General features: G+C 64.8%; 4 protein-coding genes across 5 annotated transcripts; 1 reads left to right on the top strand and 3 right to left on the bottom strand.

The window, feature by feature from the left end:
* The first annotated feature begins 477 nt into the window (after window positions 1-477).
* On the top strand, window positions 478-1152 carry UCN (urocortin). Its single transcript, XM_031595971.2, has 2 exons — window positions 478-623; window positions 728-1152. Exon 2 carries the CDS (start codon window positions 744-746, stop codon window positions 1053-1055), a length of 312 nt encoding a protein of 103 aa, XP_031451831.1. The 5' UTR covers window positions 478-623; window positions 728-743; the 3' UTR covers window positions 1056-1152.
* Window positions 1153-1664: 512 nt separating this feature from the next.
* On the bottom strand, window positions 1665-4833 carry TRIM54 (tripartite motif containing 54). 2 transcript variants are annotated; one of them, XM_090136463.1, is made up of 10 exons: window positions 4493-4833; window positions 4164-4336; window positions 3598-3769; window positions 3418-3513; window positions 2958-3191; window positions 2838-2860; window positions 2609-2733; window positions 2431-2523; window positions 2246-2284; window positions 1665-1785 (listed from the first exon to the last, which is right to left on the bottom strand). In XM_090136463.1, the coding sequence occupies exons 1-10, from the start codon at window positions 4658-4660 to the stop codon at window positions 1775-1777; spliced, it is 1134 nt and encodes a 377-aa protein (XP_089992589.1). In that variant the 5' UTR covers window positions 4661-4833; the 3' UTR covers window positions 1665-1774. The 2 variants fall into 2 exon arrangements, with proteins under 2 accessions (XP_089992589.1, XP_089992588.1); XM_090136462.1 differs by having other exon boundaries at window positions 3418-3769.
* Window positions 4834-4930: 97 nt separating this feature from the next.
* On the bottom strand, window positions 4931-8429 carry DNAJC5G (DnaJ heat shock protein family (Hsp40) member C5 gamma). Its single transcript, XM_090136464.1, has 4 exons — window positions 8207-8429; window positions 7769-7982; window positions 5612-5756; window positions 4931-5402 (listed from the first exon to the last, which is right to left on the bottom strand). The coding sequence occupies exons 1-4, from the start codon at window positions 8317-8319 to the stop codon at window positions 5320-5322; spliced, it is 555 nt and encodes a 184-aa protein (XP_089992590.1). The 5' UTR covers window positions 8320-8429; the 3' UTR covers window positions 4931-5319.
* Window positions 8430-8854: 425 nt separating this feature from the next.
* LOC116230663 (uridine-cytidine kinase-like 1) lies at window positions 8855-15043 on the bottom strand. Its single transcript, XM_031595968.2, has 14 exons — window positions 14767-15043; window positions 14367-14473; window positions 14134-14304; window positions 13835-13906; window positions 13535-13724; window positions 13394-13455; window positions 13003-13019; window positions 12417-12515; window positions 10751-10844; window positions 10593-10655; window positions 9931-10053; window positions 9748-9855; window positions 9514-9670; window positions 8855-9429 (listed from the first exon to the last, which is right to left on the bottom strand). Exons 1-14 carry the CDS (start codon window positions 15026-15028, stop codon window positions 9356-9358), a joined length of 1599 nt encoding a protein of 532 aa, XP_031451828.1. The 5' UTR covers window positions 15029-15043; the 3' UTR covers window positions 8855-9355.
* Between the last annotated feature and the right edge of the window lie 155 nt (window positions 15044-15198).

Here is a 15198-nt window from a genome sequence, read left to right as displayed (position 1 = left end):
ATCGGCCCGCCGTTACCCCATCCTCGCCGGGCGCGGTGCCGCGGTGCCGTACCCCTGAGCCGCATGGCACCGCGCTCGCCGTTATGAGTCACGCCGTTGGCCACCGCCGCTTCCTCGGGGCCGTCTGCAGCGCTTGGCCGCGGCGTGCGGGACCGGCGCGATGCCAGGGGGGGTGCACCGGGGGAGGGAGGGTCGGGAGGGGATGTCGCGACGGTGCGGGAGTCCGGCACCCCATCTCCGACGGGAAACGCAGCCCCGACGGCCGCCTCGCCCCGACGGCGCTGCGCCCCGCGGCGCCCTTTCAGCACCACGGAGAGCGGCACCGAGAGAGGGGCGCGGGGTGCGGGCGTGAGCGGTGCGGGGCGCCGGGCGGGGTGCGGGGTGCGGGTGGTGAACGGGTAGCGGAGCGCGGCGGGTCCGGAGAGGCCGCTCCCGATCCCGGTGCGGTTCGGACCAGCCGCTCCCCCCAGCCCCGCACCCCCCGCCCCCGCCCGGTGCGTGCCCGCCGCTGACGTCAGCCCCGCTCCGGGCCCCATATAAAGCCCCGAGCGCGGCTCCGGCTCAGCCCCGCGGGGACGGACGGAGCTCCGCACAGCGCACGGCGCCCAGAGCTCAGCGCAGCGGTACGGGCGGTGCGGGGCGGGACGGTGCGGGGCGGGACGGGGGACGCTTGGCCCCGGGGAAGCCCCGTCGGGTGCGGACTCCTCGCTAACCCACGGTCCCGCAGGTGCGGAGGAGCCGAGATGCGGCGGGCGCTGCTCACCGTTCTGCTGCTGCTGTGCCGCCCGTTCCCCGCCGCCCCCCGCCCCGCACGCCCCGACGGCCACGACGGTCCCGACGTTCCCGGCTCGGGGATCCCCGCGGCGGAGGGGAGGTCCGAAGTGCTGTGGCCGCCTCTGCCCGCGGAGCCGTGGAGGGCGCGGAGGGACGACCCGCCGCTCTCTATCGACCTCACGTTCCATCTCCTGCGGCACCTCCTGCTGCTCGCCCGCGCCCAGAGCCAGCGCGCCCGCGCCGACACCAACCGCCGCATCCTCGACGCCGTGGGACGTTGAGCCCCGCGCCGGCACCGCACCGCGTCGGGACCGCTCCGACGTGTGCGCGGCTGCGGGACTGCCCCTCGGGACGGCCCCGCTCCGATTTTGTAATAAAACGCTGTAGAAAAGCCGTAGTGTGGACCTGCGTGCGGGGCACCGTCTCCATCTCCGCCGCGTCCCCAACCTCGGATATTTGCAGCCCACGGTAAGACCCTCCCCGAGCCCCCCCGATCCAGGCTGAGCGGCCCCGATTGTGCCCCATCCCCACCCGGCAGCCATCACTGCCCCCCATCCCCTTCTGCCGCTGAAGGCCGCAAGCCAAGCTGGGATCCGTGGGGCACAGAGACACCCGGTCCCTGTCCCCGTGCATCAGCGGTGACGTGGGGCGGCTGACGCGGCGCAGTGCAGCGGTGGGGCGGGGGCACGGGCCGTGACCCACCGGTAATTGCAGCGCTGTGTGCTCAGCCTGGCGCTGTTTGCTCGGTGCACCCAGGGGACGGTGCTGCCAGACGGCGCTGCGGGGGTGGCAGACGTGGGTGCTCCCCCCAGACATGGGGCTGCAGGCGGAGCGCAAAGCCCTGGTGCGAGAGGCACCCAACTCATCCCCACACACCACACCTTACAGTGTCCTCTCGATAGGTTTAATGAGGGCTGAGGGCAGCCCCACCATGTGGGGCTTCGTAGCAGTCGTAGGGCTGTAGGGTTTGCTGATGCCAGTGTTGTGCTGCGAATCCAGCTCAGTGCTGACCTGCACCGGACATTGGCCTCAGCACTGTGCCCAGCACAAAGTCCCCATCCCATCTCATCCTCATCCCATAACCATCCCTATCCCCATCCGCATCCCATCCCCATCATATCCCCATCCCCATCTCTATCTTCATCCCCATCTCATTCCCATCCCATCCCCATCCTATTCCCATCCCATCCATATCCTATCCCCATTCTCACTCCATCCCTCTCCCCGACACCATTCCCACCCATCCTCACCCCATCCCCATCGCTATCCCCATCCCTATCCTGTCCCCATCCCATTCCCATCCCCATCCTCACTCCATCCCTCTCCCTGTCCCCATTCCCACCCATCCTCACCACATCCCCTGCCACCCCATCTCCATCCCATCCCCATGCCTTTCCCCATCCCCATGCCTTTCCCCATCCCATTCCCATTCCTCTCATCACACCCGGCTCATCCCCACAGAGCATCTCACCATGGGGAGAGCTCAATGGCTTCTGTCTTTGCCCCACATCTGTGGAGAAAAAGCAGTGGACAGACAGAGGAAGGGACACATGGTGCGGTGTGAGACCATGCACCATACAGGGCCACACTGCAACCACAGAAGCACCATGGTGACTTTAGCACAGCATAGCATGGCACAGCACAGCACACACTCACCCTCAGCAGCCTCAGGTGCCTCCAGGCTCTCCTCATCCCCCACACCCTCACTGCTGTCCGTGGGTCCGTCCCCATCATCCTCACCCAGTGCTTCTGTGGGGCAGAGGCACACCTCAGTGTGATGACATCCACATAGCAGTCTCCCCGTCCCGAGGCAGTGCCTGCTCCATGCTGGCACCTGGCTGAAAGTCGATGGTGCGCAGCATCTCAGCCACGTGGTCCACATTGATGGAGAAGTGGTCCATGCTCTCATAACCAGGCTCAGGGCGGCTGCTCATCGACACCTTGGACATGTCTGTGATCCTGGGAGTAGAGCAAGCAGCATGAGCCCTGCCCCCCCACTCCCCCACGCCATCCCCATCTCATTCCCATCCCATCACCTCCCATCCCACCCTACCCCCACTCACTTCTTCAGGAGCTCCTTGGAGTGCTGTGGGGGAAAGCAAAGTGCCATCAACATCCCAGGAGCAACGCACCAAGCCGCAGAGCACAGGGCAGAGCCCCCCGCACGCAGCCCCCCCAGACACCTGCAGGTACACGGCCATCTGAGGCTCCTCCATGGCCTGGATGGCCGTCTCCACCAGCTTGGAGGAGGCCTCCAGGTGGTCCCCGTACTGCCGGATGAGGCCGCGCACGCGTTGCACCTTCGCCTCCTGCTCGCGGGTGACGCTCTGCAGCAGCTCCTTCTTGCGCTCCTCCAGGATGCTGCAGAGCGAGTCGAAGCGCAGCCCCACGTGCTGCTTCTGCCGGCGGCCGTTCTCCTGCAAGACCCCCCCGGGGGCTCAGGGGGGTTGCCGTGCTCCCACCCCAGCCCTACTGATGGCACTGCCCCGGGGACACCCGCATTCCGTGCCTGCAGCGGGCATTTCCTTCCCAGGAGCGTCCCACGATGTGGACGCAAGCCATGGGGTGGGGGTCTCAAACCACACAGACCCCACGCACGGGGCCTGGGGAGGGGGGAGGAACGCACACATAGGGCAGCCCCACCTCGATGGTGCGGCAGATCTCCTCCATCTGCGTGATGATGGCCTGGATGCGGTCGTTCCCTGCCACCAGCATGGCGATGCCGTCGCTCAACTCGCTCTGGGAGGCGGAGCAGCGTCGGGGTCGTGCTGGGAAACCACCCCACCGTGCCCATCCGTCCCATAGCCCCTGGGGGTCACCCACCTTCTGGCGCTGGTACACGGCGGGCAGAGGGGCGACCTCGCAGTCCTTGTGAGCGCCGAACACCTTGCAGAGCGAGCAGGTGGGCGCCTCACAGCGCAGGCAGTAGATGTTGATGCGCTCGTCCTCGTGCTCCTCGCACATCAGCTGTTGCTCCGCCTTCGCGTGCAGGGGGCTGCGGGGCGGGGTGGGGGTGGGGAGAGGGCGCTGCGCCCCACGGCACAACCTCACGGCACCCCTCTGCCCTATAGCATCCTCCTGCCCCACGGCACTCCCTCCCCCACGGCACCCCTCTGCCCTATAGCATCCCCCGCCTCATTGCACCCTCACGCCCCACCGCACCCCAGCCCCACAGAAGCCCCTTTACCCCAAATCCCCCCCACCCCCAAGCCTTATTCCCCCTCGTGTCCCCTGCGCAACCCTCAATACCCCACACGCCATGGCACCCCCTTGTCTAACCTCACCCCACGGTGCTCCCAAGCCCCTCAGAAGCCCCTTTAACCCCAAATCCGCCTCCCCGCTCTCAACGGGTTCCCTCCGACCCGTGTCCCGCGTGGGCCGCCCCGCACCGCGCGGACTCCTGCTTGTAGATGTCGATGATGTTCTCCACCAGCAGGTTCCGCTGCAGCCCGTACACCCCGTGCCGGTCCAGCACCACCTCGTGGCGACACGACGGGCACCGGAACCGCCCCCCGGACGGCCCCGCGCCGGAACCCCGCGACTGCCACAGCGGGTTGGAGGCCTGGGGGTGGGGGGGGACAGAGTTAGAAGGGGAGAGCAGGGCGGGGGGGTCAGCGCGCCGCTTCGGGAGAGAGACCCCCCCCCCCTCCTCCAGAGAACGGAGCCCCCAGCCCAGGGCACAGCGCACCAGGTCCCGGCGCCCCGCCTCGCCCCGCACCTGGAAGACGTCGTTGGCGCACTTGCGGCAGAGGTTGTGCTGGCAGGGCAGGATGACCACAGGCTTGGTGAACATCTCCAGGCAGATGGGGCAGATGAGCTGCTTCTCCAGGCTCTCCATGCTGCGCGCTTCCGCCAGCAGCGGCTTCAGCCCCACCGCGAAGTTCATCGCCGCGATCCCGGTACCTCTCCGGTACCGCTTCTGTCCCGCACTGCCCCGCTCCGGCCCCGCAGCTCTAATTTTAGCCGCCCCCGCCCCGTCGGGGCCGCGCAGCTGTCGACGGCGTCGGGTGACACTGAGTCACGGCGGGCGGCCGTCCCACCGCCGGGGTCACTCCGTCCCGACGCCCCCCGGGAGCGGCACGGCACTGCCCCCTACCCCCCAACCCAGCCCAACCCCACCGCCGCCCCTTCGAGACAAGAGACCACACCGCCGAACTCCCCCCCATCATCCTTTAATGGTGCCCATAAAATCTATACAAACCCACGGAAAGTGCCTGAAGGGTCCCAGCCCCATAGACGAGCGCGGTGCGGCCCCGCGGTGGGGCAGAGAGGGGCAGGGCAGGCGGCACCTCCCCTCCCTCCTTCCCTCCCCCCCCACTCCGCCCCACCCCGTCAACCCCAGAGCAGCGTTTGGCACCCAGCGCCCGACAGGGGGGTCCGGCCCCGTGGTTACAGTGCTACCGGTCTCGGTCACAGCGCTGCAGGACGGTTTCACCTGAGATTGTGTCCCCCCCCCACACCCCCCAGACGGGGTCCTGGGGAGCGGCGGTGGTCCAGGAGGAGGCTCTCCCCCCCCAGTCCCCCTCCCCCGGCACATAGGCGGCCCTATGCCTCGCTCCTGGCTCCGGCAGCAGGCAGGGGCTGGGCGCTGCTTTGGGAGGGCTGTGCTTCCACCGGGATCTGTGGGTCTGGAAAGAAAAGGTGGTGGTCAGTGGAGCTGGGGAGGGGGTCCTGGGGGTCCTGGAAGCGATGTGGGGCTGCCCGCTGGCATCAGCACGGCCCTTATGTTGCAGACCCTGAGGAAACCAAGGGAGCTCCCAGCCCATGGGTCCCACCAGCCCCCAAGTCTCTGTGAGCCAGGAACATCATGGGGTCATGATTTCAGACCCCAACTCACCGCCGTCATCATCCGCCTCCAGGTCCTTGGGGTCGACATACTTATAGGACTCGTCCTCGCGGGGCGGGCAGCACCTCCCACAGCAGAAGAAGCAGCAGCAGAAACAGCAGCAGCAGGTCAGCACACCACAACACAGCGCCAGGGCCTGCGGGATGGGATGTCACAGCCTGCAGCTTCTCAGAGACCCCTGAGGCTACCCTGAGACCCCCAGGACACCCTAAGGGCCTGGGATTGCCACGAGAGCCATGGGGCTGCTCTAAGACCCCAGGGCCCAGCTGCCATGTGATCCCCAGGGCCACTATCAGACCTCAGGCCCAGGCACTGTGAGACTCCAGGGCTGCCTTGAGAGCCCTGAGACCCCAGTGTCCAACTGCCCTGAGATCCACAGGGCCACTGTAAGACCCCAGGAGCCATCGTGAGACCTCAGAGCCCTCCTGAGACTCCAGACCCAGACACTGTGAGACCCCAGGGCTGCCTTGAGACCTCTGGGATTGCACACTGACACCTCTGGGGCCACTCTGAGATGCCCAGGGCGACCCTAAGACCCCAGTGGTCAGCTGCTATGAGATCCCTAGGGTCACTGTAAGACCCCAGGACCACCTGAGACCTCAGACTGAGACACTGTGAGACCCCAGGGCTGCCTTGAGACCCCTGGAGCCTCACTGAGATCCCTGGGGCCACCCTGAGACCCCAGTGTCCAGCTGCCATGAGAATCCCAGGGACACTGAAGGACACCTAGAGCCACCCCAAGACCTTGGGGACCCCCTAAGACTCCAGACCCAGGCAAGTATGTGATTCCAGAGCTGCTCTGAGACCCCTGGGGCCACTCTGAGAACCCCAGTGTCCAGCAGCCATGAGAATCCCAGGGCCACTATAGGACACCTGGAGCCACCCTAAGACCATAGACCCCCAGACCCAAGCACTCTGAGACCTCAGGGCTGCCTTGAGACCCCTAGAGCCCCATTGAGATCCCTGGGGCCACCCTGAGACCCCAGTGCCCAGCTGCCCTAAGATGCCCGGGGCCACTGTAAGACCTTGTGAGTCACTGTGAGATCCCAAGGTCCTCTTGAGACCCAGACCCAGGCACTGTGAGACCCCAGGGCTTCCTTAAGACCCCTGGAGCTCCACTGAGACCCCTGGGGCCACCCTGAGACCCCAGTGTCCAACTGTCCTGAGATCCCCAGAGCCACTGTAAGACCTTGGGAGCCACCATGAAACCTCAGGGCCAACTGAGACCACAGACCCAGACACTGTGAGACCCCAGGGCTGCCTTGTGACCCCTGGGATTGCACATTGACACCACTGGGGCCACTGAGATGCCCAGGCACCCTGAGACCCCAGTGGCCAGCTGCTATGAGATCCCCAGGGCCACCTGAGACCCCAGAGTGAGACACTGTGAGACGCCCAGGGCTGTCTTGAGATCCCTGGAACCTCACTGAAACCCCAGGGCCACCCTGAGAACCCAGTGCCCAGCTGCCAAGAGAATCCCAGAGCCACTGTAAGAGCCCAGAAGCCACTGTGAGACCCCAAGGCCCTCCTGAGACCCGAGACACAGGCACTGTGACACCCCAGGGCTGCCTTGAGACCCCTGGAGCCTCATTAGGACCTCTGGGGCCACTCTGAGAACCCAGTGTCCAGCTGCTATGAGATCCACAGGGCCACTGTAAGACCCCAGAGCCACCTGAGACCCCAGACTCAGACACTGTGAGAACCCCAGGGCTGCCTTGAGACCCCTGAGATTACACATTGAGACCTCTGGGGCCACTCTGAGATGCCCAGGGCCACCCTGAGACCCAGTGGCCAGCAGCTATGAGATCCTCAGGGCCACCTGAGACCCCAGACTCAGACACTGTGAGACCCCAGGGCTGCCTTGAGACCCCTAGAGCCTCATTAGGACCCCTGGGGCCACTCTGAGAACCCAGTGTCCAGCTGCTATGAGATCCCCAGGGCCACTGTAAGATCCCAGGGCCACCTGAGACCCCAGACTCAAACATCCAGGGCTGCCTTAAGACCCCTGGGGCCACTCTGAGACGCCCAGGACGACCCTGATACCCCGGTATCCAGCTGCCCTGAGATCCCAAGCCACTTTAAGACCCCCGGGACCACCGTGAGACCCCCACCCTCAGCTCCCCGGAGCCCCCCGTGCCCGGCGCCCACCTGGAACCACCACTGGGACATGAGGAAGTAGTGACGGACGGCATCGTCTCCGAACTGCTCGGCCACGTAGAGGCCCAGCGAGCCGTACTGATCGTACAGCTGCCTCCGGTCGGCGTCGCTGAGCGTGGCGTGAGCGCTGTTGATCTCCTTGAAGCGTTCGGCCGCCGCCGGGTCGTCTGGGTTCTTATCGGGATGGTAGCGCAGCGCCAGCTTCCTGGGGGCACACGGGGACACGGGGCGGTCCGGCACGGCCCGCTACCGAGCGCTACGGCCGCCCCACGTCCGCCGTACCGGTACGGAGCGGTACGGAACAGCACGGCCCGCCCCACGCCCGCCGTACCGGTACGGAGCGGTACGGAACAGCACGGCCCGCCCCACGCCCGCCGTACCGGTACGGAGCGGTACGGAACAGCACGGCCCGCCCCACGCCCGCCGTACCGGTACGCCCGCTTGATCTCCTCGGGCGAGCTGCCCTTCTCCAGCCCCAGGACGCGGTAGAGGCTCTCGCCGACCCTCGACAGCTTCCGCTGCGGCCTGCCCGGCTCCGCCATGGCCGCGGCAACGGCCGGAGAGCAGCGGGCGCGGGGCAGAGCCCGGCCGGGCCGGCAGGGAGCGCGGAGCCGCGGCCGCTTCCGTCCGTCCGTCCGTCCGTCCGACACCGCCCCGAGCGGGCGGAGCCTGGGCTGCGGGGCGGCACGGCGAAGGGCTGCGAGCGCCAGGCATCGCCCCCAGCCCCGAGCACTGACCCCAGCCCCTGGTCCTCAGGCACTAGTCTCCCACACTAGCCCCCAGGTCTACCCCCACCCGACCAGCCCCCAGTCCCTCCCATTAGCCCCCAGGACTAGTCCCCCCACCAGCCCCCACCCCACCAGCCCCCAGCCTCTAGGACTAGTTCCCCCACTAGCCCCCAGGTCTACCCCCTCACCCCACCAGCACCCAGCACTAAGCAACAAGCAGTCGGTGCCCGCCCCATTGGGGACATCCCCGAACAGCACCCACCGCCACCCCTCAGTCCCCACCCCGAACACCCCGCAGCGCTGTGCCCCCCTCTCTTTCCCCCCCGCCTCCTCGCTATGAGCCATCGGCGGTGGCCGCGCTGCTGCTTTATTCCGGTACAAAACGAAGGCGGCCACGTACAGTACGGAGCGGGCGGCAAAGCGGAGGGAGGGGCTTCGGCCCCCCCATGGCCCCCGGCCCGAAGAACCTGAGCAAGAAGCATGGCACGGCCCAGCCCTGAAGGGATGGGGGGGCCTGAGGAGCAGCCCCTGCCCCAGTGTGGTCCCCTCCCCCCCAAAAAGAGATCTTCGGGGAGGACAGTACGGCCCCACCGCCGCGGGGCTGGAATGCAAAGGAGTGTTTGAATATCAAACCCCCTCCCGTCCCGCCCCCCCCCCCTACGCGGGGGTGACGGGGCACAAGGAGGAGCCCCCCCCATCCCTGATGGTCTGCAGCAGCGCCGAGGGAGCGGCTGCTCAGAATAAATACAAATAAATACAGATTCCAGCAACGCAGGACCCGACCCGGGACCCCGCTGGGTGGGTGGGTGGGGGAAAATGGTGGCACTGTGCCCCCCCGGGGCCGGCGGGCTCAGCAGTCCATGGCTTCGCTGTCGGTGCAGGCGGGCGGTGCATCGGTGCCGAAGTACCTGTCCCCAAAGTTCCCTGCGGGAGACAGGGAGGGGGTGAGCGGGGTGACCAACAGGAGCATCCCTCCACCCCCTTCCCCCCCCCCCCCCCGGCCCTCACCGATGCCGGGGATGATGTGAAACTCCTCGTTGATCCTCTTGTCCACAGCCGTGGTGATGATGCGGACTCGGGGGAATGCGTAAGCCACCGAGTGCACCCCCATCTCGGCCATCAGCAGCGACAGCAAGAAGATGCGCTCCTCCGGCACGTCGTGGTCCTACAGCACGGCACCATCAGAGCCCTGCCCGTGCCCCCCCGTGGGCTGTGAGCCCCCCACCCTGCCCGACCCCTCACCAGCAGCACGCGTACGGCCATCATGGCAGCAGCGCCGGTGGACACGGTGCTGTCCATGAGGATGACGTAGTCCTCACTGATCTCCTTGGGCAGGCGCAGGTAGTGCAGCTGGGGGAGGACAGGTGGTCAGGCACTGAGGCGATGTGCTGGGGGCTCAGCCTGGGGGCTGCAGGTGCTGCTCACCTCGGGCTCTCCCGTGTCGTGGTTGGTCTGGATGAGGATCTTGCCCAGGCGGATGTCCTTGCAGACGGCGGTCAGCGCTTGCTCCATGGTCTCCCCGGCCCTCAGGATGGACACGCCGGTGATCTAGGATGGGGCAGGAGCCTTGCGTTATGGCCACATCCTCTAAACTCACTGCCCCCTGCCCAGCCCTGCTGAGCCTCTGTCCCCCTCATTCTGAACCTAGCTGCTTCCACAGGACCTGGCGGAACCCATTACCTCCCCACAGGGCAAGGGACAGCCCTATGGCTGACCAACGGTTGGCCAACAGATGACTGACAGTTGACCAATGGCTGACAAAGCAATGGCTGACTAGCGGTTGACCAGCAGTTGACCAATGGTTGGTCAGCAGTTCGCTGACAGTTGACTAGTGGTTGGTCAAGCAATGGCTCATCAATGGTTGACCAACAGTTGAACAACAGTTGGCCAACAGTTGACTGACAGGTGACCAACAGTTGGCCAAGCAATGGCTGATCAGTGGTTGACCACAGTTGACCAACAGTTGGCCAACGGTTGACTGACAGTTGAACAACAGTTGATTGACAGTTGATTGACAGCTGACTACTGGTTGCCCACTGCACTGTCCCAGTTGGTGCCCAGTGCATAAGGGGACCAGTACATCTCACCCGCTGCCTATGGAATCTCTTCCCTTCATAGGTCGTCCCCTGCGGCGTCTCCACCGTGACTGACTGCGGAAAGGAAAGGTGAAGAGAGTGTGGGCAAAGCCATCCCCACGTGGCCCCACTGCCTCTGGGGCAATGGGGATGGAGGGCGAGGGCCACACCTTCAGTGGAAGGAAGGAGAGTGCGTGCTCAATCAGCAGCCGCATCAGGCGCTTGGAGTAGAAGATGAACTCGTCCCTGGTGGTGTCCTTGTTCCTGTGGGAGGATGGGTGCTCAGCAGCCATTTGGCCAACAAGGGACGTGAGCACGGAGCAGCCCTTGAGGCTGGAGGCTGGGGACATCTGACAATGTGGGAGGAAGCCTACAGAGGTGGCGGGAGCTTGGAGCATCCCAATGGGGAACGACTGAGAGCCCTGAGACCATTCAGCCCGGGGGAGAGAAGGCACAGATCTCTGAGATTCTGTGAAATCCTGAGAGGTGCAGCGAGACTGCGCCAACGATGCAGTGCTGAAGGAGGCGAGAGAGAAAGTAAATAAACACCCCACAGCATGTCACTTTCTTGAGAACACAAGGGAGCAAAAGAGCCCTAACAGCTCTCAGCTGGTCAGCAGATGGAAGTGGTGGCGTTGGCAATGGTCCCTGAGAGGCAGAAGTATATTGGATATTTTTATTCTGTATTTTAGGACATCATCTCCCACTTCTCACCATCGCACAGCGCAGATGACAGACAGCCCACCAACAGCAGCACTGGAGAAGGGCAAAGCAATTATTTCTATCTCAGGGGTATTTCTGTGCTCAGATCTAGGCACCTTGCAGCCAGCAGCTCTGTGAGGACCAGGAAAGCCCAACAAGCCTTAGCACAAACTGGGCAGCACATCCTGCCAAGGCACAAAGTCCAGGGCAGAGCTGACCCAAGCCCTGCAGCCCTGATTGCCAGTGCACATCCTGGAGCCCTTCCATGTGTACACAGGGACCGGTGTGCAAACAATGGCAGGGAAACACTATTCTGTGTCCACACAGAACTACTTTCTACTCCCCATCTTTGCACAAGAGCTGAGGATTGCCCTGGAATCTCCTTCTCCCCAAGATGCCAAGCCTGGATTTGCCATGACGCAGCGAGCTGCTCATCTGCTGCCAGCTCACAGTGCTCACAGACGGCTGCGGCACGGGGAGCCCCAGCACCATGCAACAGGGCTGCCAGCACCCAGTGAGTGGGAAGGCAGATCTGAGAGAAAGGCTGATCACCTATGAGCACCAAAACCAAAGCCACTGAACCGCCCCCAAACACAGCATCCTTTCACCAGAAGAGTTTCTCAGCCCAGGTTCCTAAGAACCGTGTTGCTTCAGTTTTCCTCCCTTCCCGTGGGCTGTGCTAGGATGTGAGGGGGTGGCTGATGGGCCAAGCCAACGCCCCTCATAAATGTGGTGTTTTTCTGTTTACCATCTGGAAGAGGCAAAGTCCGCCTCCCCACAGCCCAGGCTGCAATGCACGGCGCTGCTGGTGAAGGGAGATTAGCGGGGCTGATCCCCTCCTCCCGGGCAGCTGAGCCAGCGCCCAGCTCTGAGCAGATTAAGTTTATCAGACACTTGTGTCCTGGGAACAGGAGGGCAAAGCAACATGTCACAGGTGCCACAGAATTAGGTCTCGACCTTATGAACGTGCTATTGCCACCTAGAGAAAGCAGAGCATCGGCAGGGAACAAAAAAACAGAGTTAGGACAAAGCCACAGAGTAGCACCTGGGTCCTGCTGGAAGCATTAAGGGGTGGGACGGGCAAAGTGACACCACCCTTGGTACAGTCACCCAGTCCTTGTGGAAGGGACTCACCTGATGATGGTGTGCATGCCCCGCACCTGCGGTGTGTTCTCCAGCACGCTCAGTGTCGCCGGCAGTGGCTGCCCCTGATGAGCTGAGGCCAGAGCTGCCCTGCAGCAGAGAGCAGCAGTCAGAGCCACGCAATGCACACATACATGCCAACTTCTGCCAGCACCCAGGCAGTGGGGAAGCAGCTCTGCACAGGCAAGGCGTGCTGGGTGGTGACCTGGGACATTGCATCACAGTGTGAGGACTACCCTGCTGCAGGTACCCACGTGATCTACCAAAAACCAGGGGAACCTGCAGCTCCTTTCTATGGGATCAACCTCCAAGCTTCAGGGCAGGAATTCTGCTCCAGAGAGGGACAGCAGCAGTACGTGGAGGCAGTCCCACAAATGCAGCACAGCTGCATGCACCCCAAATGAGCTGCATGCACAGCGTCCACCCCTGAGGCTGAGGAACAGCACATGCATTCAGACAACTCAGCAGAGCTTCAGCCAGCAGGGATGGGGAAGAGGCAGAACAAGAGGACAGCAGGGACTGGCAGCCATCCTCACCCAGAGCTGGCTGTAGCCCAGCCAGCAGGTCCCCAACGTACCTGACAGTGATTTCACGCTGGGTGGGACAGCAGACATTCAGCATGGCAAAAGGGGAAAGAAAAAAGAAGGGACATTTGGTCACTGTGCCAGCAGCCCTGACCCAACCCCCATTTCTTTTCTTGGGGCTGAACAGAGAAGGGGAAAACCCTGCTGTGAGCAAGACTGGAGCACCGGTGACATCAGGAACAAACGGGATGGCAAGAGCTTCTTGGGACTCAGAGGTGTACCAGGAGAATGAGGTCACAGCACGAGCAGGGTACTGCCCCATCCCTGCTTCCCAGCCCTTGTCCACCTTGAGTCACATAAAGGGGCAGTGCTGAGACCCACAGGGTGCAGAGCAGTGAGCAGCCCCCTCCTCACCCAGCTCCCCGCCCTCCACCAGCCCCTCACCTTCTCCAGCTGGCTGTGCACGTGCTGCACAATAAGGTCCAGCGCCACAGAGTTCTCCCCACCTGCCCACAGAGCAGAGATACAGGGTGAGGATGTGCACCCACCACAGCAGTGGGGTCGGGTGCAAGCGGCGCATCTCACCCCGGGGCACCACGATGTCTGCCACCTGCACGCTGGGCTCGATGTACTGCTCGAATGCTGGCTTCACAAACTTGTGGTACTGCTTGATGACACCCACGATGTCACGCCCGCGCTCCATGATGTCGCGCTGCAGCCGCCGCACCAGCCGGATGTCCGAGTCCGTGTCCACAAACACCTTCATGTCCAGGAGCTGGAACACTGGGAGGGGTGAGCACCCCCTCTGCAGCCCCCCCGACACCCGTAACGCAGCTGTGCTGTGCCAGCAGGACCCCTCTCTCAGGATACCCCACGCAGCAATACCTTCAGCAGCTCCTTGTTGGCAAACGCCAGTATGCCCTCAAACACGATGACGTTGGCCCCGTAGACGGTTTTCTGTGGGAAGAAAGGTGCTGCATTCACCCTGCCCCTCGACTGCTGCATCCCAACCCCCCTCTCCCGCTGTGTCTTAGCCCCAGAGCAGGGCTGAGTGCTTCCTGCACCCACCCCACAGCACGCAGCCATCAGGAGCCTTTATCCCACTCCAAATCTCAGCCCTCACCACAAAACCACAAGCCCTGCTCCTGTGCCCGTTCCCAGCCCCAGATCCCCAGGGCACCCACCCACTCTCGGCGCCGGCTGTGTGTGGTGAAGTCGTACACGGGCACCTTCACACTCTTGCCCTTCTTCAGCTTGCGTAGGACGCTGACGAGCAGCTCGAAGTCGAAGGCGTCCGGGTGGTCGAAGTTGTAATCGCTGCGGGCCGCCAGCGCCTGCTGCCCCTCGTCCAGCACCTGGGAACGGCACCACTCAGCACCACGCCGTGCTGTGCCATGCCAGAACGCCCTGCTCTCACCTTGTAGAAGGAATCCATGGACAGCAACACGACCCAGGGCACGTCCAACGCCTCGATGATCCGCGTGGCCACCGTCGTCTTACCCGAGGCGCTGCCGCCACACAGCCCTGAGGTGAGAGGGCATCGTCAGCGTGGTCCAGCCGAGGCCCCCCCAGAGCCAGGATGCAGCCCACAGCCAGGCCCAGATCGATACTGAAACCCCCGGCCCCGGTCCCACGTGCCAACCCCGGCCCAGCCCCGGAACGCAAATCCGAACCTCAAATCCCGGCCGCGGAACCAGGCCCGGCCCGCCTCTAGACCCCAGGCCCGTGCCAAGCCCCAGAGCCCGCATCTCATCCCCACCCGCATCCCAGGTCCCGCCCCCGTCCCCCGATCCGTGCCCCACACCCCCGCCCCGCACCGATGACGAAGGCCTCTCCCACGGGCGCCCCGGTCTCGCTGTACCAGGGCGGCCGCCCGGCCGTGTAGATGGTCCGCTTGCTGGTGCGCAGCAGCGGCGGCTCGGGCGGGCCCTGGCCTTGGCTGGCGGTGCGGCGGCGCGGCGGGGCCAGCGGAAGGCGGCTGAGCAGCGAGCCCAGGGAACCGGAGCCGGGACCGGGACCGCGCTCGGGCCCCGCCGCGCCCCACTGCCCGCACCGCTCCCCCGCGCCCAACGCCGCCATCACCGCGCGGCGGCCGCGGGGCCTGGCGGGAAGGGGCGGGGCCATCGGCGGAACCACGCCCACGTCGGAGGCCACGCCCACCACCGAGCTCACGGGCCGCGCCGCTTTCATCGGGCTGAGTGGGCGGGGTCACGTGAGGGGCGTGGTCTAATGCCAGGTTGGCGGGCTCT

This window comes from Phasianus colchicus, chromosome 2 (genome assembly GCF_987193195.1).
Source record: "Phasianus colchicus chromosome 2, bPhaCol1.hap1.1, whole genome shotgun sequence".
Lineage (NCBI taxonomy): Eukaryota > Metazoa > Chordata > Aves > Galliformes > Phasianidae > Phasianus > Phasianus colchicus.
The sequence above is the reverse complement of the archived record's forward strand: the minus strand, read 5'-3'. Positions and strand labels throughout refer to the sequence as shown.

Excerpts from the sequence above, each read along its gene's own strand:
- UCN (XM_031595971.2), top strand. The coding sequence starts at position 744 with ATGCGGCGGGCGCTGCTCACCGTTCTGCTGCTGCTGTGCCGCCCGTTC.
- TRIM54 (XM_090136462.1), bottom strand. The coding sequence starts at position 4,660 with ATGAACTTCGCGGTGGGGCTGAAGCCGCTGCTGGCGGAAGCGCGCAGC. Across the intron at positions 4,337-4,492 it reads GCGCCAACGACGTCTTCCAG|GCCTCCAACCCGCTGTGGCA; the intron begins GTGCGGGGCGAG and ends CCCCACCCCCAG. Across the intron at positions 2,285-2,430 it reads GGCACCTGAGGCTGCTGAGG|ATGTGGGGCAAAGACAGAAG; the intron begins GTGAGTGTGTGC and ends TTTTCTCCACAG.
- DNAJC5G (XM_090136464.1), bottom strand. The coding sequence starts at position 8,319 with ATGGCGGAGCCGGGCAGGCCGCAGCGGAAGCTGTCGAGGGTCGGCGAG. Across the intron at positions 5,757-7,768 it reads TGTCCCAGTGGTGGTTCCAG|GCCCTGGCGCTGTGTTGTGG; the intron begins GTGGGCGCCGGG and ends CCCATCCCGCAG. Across the intron at positions 5,403-5,611 it reads GGAGGCGGATGATGACGGCG|ACCCACAGATCCCGGTGGAA; the intron begins GTGAGTTGGGGT and ends TTTTCTTTCCAG.
- LOC116230663 (XM_031595968.2), bottom strand. The coding sequence starts at position 15,028 with ATGGCGGCGTTGGGCGCGGGGGAGCGGTGCGGGCAGTGGGGCGCGGCG. Across the intron at positions 13,725-13,834 it reads CCAACAAGGAGCTGCTGAAG|CTCCTGGACATGAAGGTGTT; the intron begins GTATTGCTGCGT and ends CCAGTGTTCCAG. Across the intron at positions 9,856-9,930 it reads ACGACACGGGAGAGCCCGAG|CTGCACTACCTGCGCCTGCC; the intron begins GTGAGCAGCACC and ends GTCCTCCCCCAG.